Source organism: Thalassophryne amazonica, chromosome 1 (assembly GCF_902500255.1).
Source record: "Thalassophryne amazonica chromosome 1, fThaAma1.1, whole genome shotgun sequence".
NCBI classification, from domain to species: Eukaryota; Metazoa; Chordata; class Actinopteri; order Batrachoidiformes; family Batrachoididae; genus Thalassophryne; species Thalassophryne amazonica.
Window position 1 is genome coordinate 88,481,617 of NC_047103.1, and position 6,000 is coordinate 88,487,616.

The 6,000-nt window shown below is 40.2% G+C and overlaps 1 protein-coding gene across 6 annotated transcripts in view; it reads left to right on the forward strand.

Moving 5' to 3' along the window:
• slc12a7b (solute carrier family 12 member 7b) overlaps positions 1-5,307 on the forward strand; it is a 254,202-nt gene extending 248,895 nt beyond the window's left edge. For all 6 annotated transcript variants that reach the window (XM_034172266.1, XM_034172272.1, XM_034172288.1 and 3 more), the window contains one exon: positions 4,346-5,307. In XM_034172266.1, coding sequence (XP_034028157.1) covers positions 4,346-4,437 — 92 coding nt within the window. In that variant the 3' untranslated portion in view covers positions 4,438-5,307. The remainder of the gene's footprint in view (positions 1-4,345) is intronic.
• The last annotated feature ends 693 nt before the right edge of the window (positions 5,308-6,000 follow it).

Genomic DNA, 6,000 nt, shown 5'->3' on the forward strand with positions numbered 1-6,000 from the left:
ACAAAATGTAAATCCATCAAATGCAAACCAGTGTTCAGTCACTTTGTGACACACAGTCACTTCAGACACACAGTGTCTTCAGTCACCTGCTTCACATATCCTTGGAAATTGTCCTTTTTTCCATCTTCAGCTTGGTGACAAATTACAGAGATAGGTTTGTCTGACTATTGAACACCCTGTGGTTTTGCAAGTTCTCCCACTTAGAAATCATGGAGGGGTCTGAAATTTTCATCTTAGGTGCATGTCCACTGTGAGAGACATAATAAAAAAAAAAAAAATAATAAATCCGGAAATCACAATGTATGATTTTTTTAATAATTTATTTGTATGTTACTGCTGCAAATAAGTATTTGAACACCTACCAACCAGCAAGAATTCTGGCTCTCACAGACAATGTGGAAGAAACACAAGATGACTGTCAACCTCCTTCGGTCTGGGATTCCATGAATCATCTCACTTTGTGGGGTAAGGATGATTCTGAGAAAACTCAGAACTACACAGGAGGACCTGGTCAATGACCTGAAGAGAGCTGGGACCACAGTCACAAAGATTACATTAGTAACACATGATGCTGTCGTGGTTTAAAATCCTGCAGGGCAGTAAGGTCCCCCTGCTCAAGCCAGCACATGTCCAGGCCCGTTTGAAGTTCACCAGTGACCATCTGGATGATCCAGAGGAGGCATGGGAGAAGGTAATGTGGTCAGATGAGACCAGAATAGAGCTTTTTGGAATCAACTCCACTTACCATGTTTAAAGGATGAGAACAACCCCAAGAAAACCATCCCAGCCTTCAAGCATGGGGGTGGAAAGATCATACTCTGGGGGTGCTCTTCTGCAAAGGGGACAGGACGACTGCACCGTATTGAAGGGAGGATGGATGGGGTCATGTATTGCGAGATTTTGACAAACAACCTCCTTCCCTCAGTAAGAGCATTGAAGATGGGTCATGGGTGGGTCTTCCAGCATGACAGTGACCCCAAACACACAGCCAGGGCAACTAAGGAGGGGTGCCGTAAGAAGCATTTCAAGGTCCTGGAGTGGCCTGGCCAGTCTCCAGACCTGAACTCAATACAAAATCTTTGGAGGGAGCTGAAACTCCAAACCTGAAAGATCTAGAGAAGATCTGTATGGAGGAGTGGACCAAAATCCCTGCTGCAGTGTGTGCAAACCTGTTGAAAAACTACAGGAAATGTTTGACCTCTGTAATTGCAAACAAAGGCTACTGTACCAAATATTAACATTGATTTTCACAGGTGTTCAAATAGTTATTTGCAGCAGTAACATACAAATAAATTATTAAAAAAATCATACATTGTCATTTCCGGATTTTTTTTTTCTTTTTTTTAGATTATGTCTCCCACAGTGGACATGCACCTAAGATGAAAACTTCAGACCCCTCCATGATTTCTAAGTGGGAGAACTTGCAAAATCACAGGGTGTTCAAATACATATTTTCCTCACTGTACCTCATCTTCATATTCACCATTAAAATTGTATTTTTTACCTTCTGGTATCTGCCATCTTTGACCTGGAGACGAGCTTAGGAAAGAGGCCAGCTAAACGTTAGACTGAATTCAATTTCAATTCAGTTGAATTTATTTTAGTTTCATATAGCGCTAAATCACAGCAAAGCTGCCTCAACGCGCTTCACACAAGGTCTAACCTTACCAACCTCTAGAGCAAGCACCCTGGGTGACAGTGGTAAGGAAAAACTCCCTCTGATGATATTGAGGAAGAAACCTCAAGCAGACCCAGACTCAAGGGGTGACCCACTGCTTACGCCATTCTACTACCAAAAAGATTTAAAATACAGAACACAGCATAACAACAATTGATGAGAGTCCATGCAGGCATCCAATCCACCATCAGGCAGGGAGGGGGTTCAAGGGGGGGTGGTCATCGAGCCACTCATTGGATCTGTTCTTACAGCAGAGTATGTCCCGCGTCCACCACAGAACTAATCCAATCCAGCACGTGGATCCAGCCGCATCTCGGACAGAGAGAAAAAGAAAAATGGAATCAGTTGGCCAGAAAAACTACACTTAAGGTATAATTCATCAACATTAAGCAACAGGAAAGTAGAATAAATACTAAGGTAATCGCCGGCCATTAGCCCTAAGCTTCACTAACAGACCCAGACTTCAGCTAAAGCCACGGCCCACTGTCTTTACTAATAAAATTAATTTAAAAGGGTAGGAAGAAAAGTAACATACTATGTGTGCTAGCCATATGAATACTTTTATAAGTTAATAACAGATCAAAAGGCCTTTGAACCAATCAGTACAGTGTTACAGTACACTTCCATCAGTGGTGTCAAAGGTACACACATTTGTTACTTAAGTAGAAGTATAGATACTGCAGTTTAAAAACACTCTGGTAAAAGTTGAAGTATCAACTTGACCTCTTTACTCAAGTAAAAGTGAAAAAGTATGTGCTCCAAAACCTACTTAAAGTATAAAAGTATAAAGTAACCTTAAAAAAAAAAAAAAAAAAAAAAGGTAGATGCCACTATATGAATTGAAAGCTTAATTTAAAATCTGATTCGTTCTACATGTGGCCCAAGACCCAAAACTACCCCCCAACACCACCTGCACGAAAATGTTTCAATTCTAGAAGCTCTGAAATGCAATCTGGGACTATTCCAGACAATAAACTGGACTGAGTACAGCATCCATTTAGTGAAGGAAAAAAAACAACACAACTTTTCCTTATTCAAATTCATTCTAGTAGTATTCTGCTCTTACTAGGATGCAGCAGTTTTCTAGTTTGGCAGATAGTTCTGGAGGAAATCACTGAAGAAATTAACACAATGAAAATATGGTTTGACCATCATTAAATAAGACAGGGATGAAGTGGAGGTGTAAGAGTCACTAGGTGTTCACAGGAAACACTTATTTATGTATTTATTTATGTATGTTCATTGTTAGTTGCTTTTATATTTTCTGTTGTGTTTCTATTCAGGTTCTTTTTCCCTCTTTCTCTAAAATTATATATAATAATCATTAGATTATTGATATATAAACAAAAATAAATTTAAGAAATATTACAATTTGAAAACAAATGCACCCGAACGTGATGAGAGCTGCAATTGCTTAATGCTAACTTTTAACATTGAAAACGCCATAGACATGCTAACGCGTTAGCGTCGCTCCCGTTTTTAAGTTATAAAATACATCTATCAGCTGTTTCAGAAGACCATAACAGGTCGGTTTAACGTAGAAAAGGTAAATAATACTCACAGAGGTATGCTCTTTAGGATTTTAGCGGGGAAAAATTAAGCGAAAGAAAGAAAGAATCAACGAAGCAATAGGTCGAAGCATTCAATCTGCGAACCACTGCTTCGATTGGTTCACGGTTCAAAGCAAAGCCGTGCTGCAGAAAAGTTGATTACAGGCGCACATGACGTGAAATATATATATATATATATATATATATATATATATATATATATATATATATAAACATTAAACTGAAGCCAAGAGTAACGAGGCTGTTTGTTTTAAAAATGTAAGGAATAGAAAGTACAGATACTTGTGTGAAAATGTAATGAGTAGAAGTCAGAAGTAGGCAGAAAAATAAGTAAAGGAGTAAAGTATAGATACCTAAAAAGTGTACTTAAGTACAGTAACGAAGTATTTGTACTTCGTTACTTGACACCTCTGACTTCCATGAATACCTTGAATACCTGTTAGCTCTTGCAGTAATGCTGTTTAGGACAGAGCACCTCATGTTTCTTCTCCTCTCCGTGCATCTTCATCACATTTCTGTGGGGTCAGAGGGGGCATGTTATCCAGTGACTGAGCACAGAACACCCACCGCAGGAAAAGAACAAATAATTTTGGGTGATTAAATATTAACTGAAAACCTGATTAGTAATAAGTAAATTGCTGGGTTGGTGGCACATGTTGGAGCTCAGGATTGTCATGGTATACTGCGGGTGGGACTGTGGGCAGGGATGAACTAATCTTAAATAATGTACTATAATGATCAACTTAAAGCAGTGTTTCCCAAATCTGATCCCTGGGACCTAAAGTACAGCGCATTTTAGATTTCTCACTGCTCTGACTGATCATAATAAGCCAAAATCAGACATTTCATTATTCAGCCAGCTGTTGAAGACTGAACACACCTGACTGAGCTGATCTGGTCCAAGTAGTTCAGGGACAAATGCAAAATGTGTTAGTCCATTGGGTACTGAGGACCAGGACAAGGAAACTTTGACCTAACAAGCTTACTGGTTAAAAAATAAATATAATTTTCTGTCAATATGATTCCGGTACACCAAGAAATTGTAGCATGCTCTCTTATTCATTTTTGTGTTAGACCTTGACTGTTCTGGTCCAAGATATGGAGTTCCTGGAGGTTCTCCTTGAAGGTTTAAACCGTGTCCTTCTGGTCCGAGGCAGTGGGCGTGAAGTCATCACCATCTACTCATAAAAACACTCATGCCCCATCTTGCACACATGGGCTGTTGCCATGGACACCAGTCACAGGGCATTTTCAAGGAAGAAGACTAATTGAGTTTTTAAGGAGGGTGGGGGATCTTGGAAGGTGGGACCACCTGTGATTTGGCAGACAGTGGGAAGGGCCTCACTGGGGAAGGAGACATCTGGTGCTGAACTGGTTTAACAGCCCAGTGAGTGAGAGCAAGTACAGTGGTGGCCATGCGGTACCACAGTACCCCTGCAAGTGGAAGCTAGAGCATAGACACTTTATGTTTTTCAATGATTTTGAAACCATTGCTATGTTCCGTTTTCATATTCTTTCCCTCTTCTGTTGGTGTTGTCGCGTTCCTGGCACTCGTGTAAAGGTAAGCAATGAAGTGAAGGTGTGATGTTGATATGAACCTCATGGTCTCTTTCATGTTGTCTGGTGTATTTTACTCTGGGCGGTGCAAAGATGTTTGCTGGACCTGAGAGATCCATGCACAGGGATGAAAAGTTGCACAGTGGATTTGAACTCCGGCTGACATAGGGAAAGTGAAGCTCTGCTTGACATAGATCACAATACAGATGATCACACTGAGTTTTCAATGTCAAAGTTTGGTGATCCATCTGACTTGTGTCACCATCAGAATTATTCATTTTTCAGAAGTTGACTTAACAGCTTCGTTGTCAAGCCTGTTTGAGATTGTGCTCAATTTGGGAGCAAGCTTTCCTGCACTCTATCAATGGGAAAATGCCATAGTTAAAATTATAGCTTAGCAGTTTTGCAATATTAAAAGCACCTATATGCGTATTTACAGTGCATCCAGAAACTATTCACAGCGCTTCACTTTTTCCCACATTTTGTTGTTACAGCCTTATTGCAAAATTTTTCCAATCAAAATTCTACTCACAACACCCCATAATGACAATATGAAAAAAGGGTTTTTTTTTTGTTTGTTTTTATTTTTGCAAATTTATTAGAAATAAAAAAAACTAAGAAGTCACCTGTGCATAAGTATTTACACCCTTTGCTCAATAGTTTGTTGATGCATCTTTGGCAGCAATTACAGCCTCACATCTTCTTGAATATGATGCCACAAGCTTGGTGCACCTATTTTTGGGCAGTTTTGCCCATTCCACTTTGCAGGACTTCTCAAGCTCCATCAGGTTGGATGAGGAGCGTCAGTACACAGCCATTTTCAGAACTCTCCAGAGATGTTCAATCAGATTCAGGTCTGGGCTCTGGCTGGTCCACTCAAGGACATTCACAGAGTTGTCCAGAAGCCACTTCTTTGATATCTTGGCTGTGTGCTTAGGGTCATTGTCCTGCTGAAAGATGAACTGTTGTTTCAGTCTGAGGTCAAGAGCGCTTTGGAGCAGGTTTTCATCCAGGATCCTGTACATTGCTACATTGATCTTTTCCTCAATCTTGTCTAGTCTCCCAGTTCCTGCTGCTGAAAAACATCCCCACAGCATGATGCTGCCACCACCATGCTTCAATGCAAGGATGGTGCCTGATTTCCTCCAAACATGACACCTGACATTCACGCCAAAGAATTCAATCTTTGTCTCA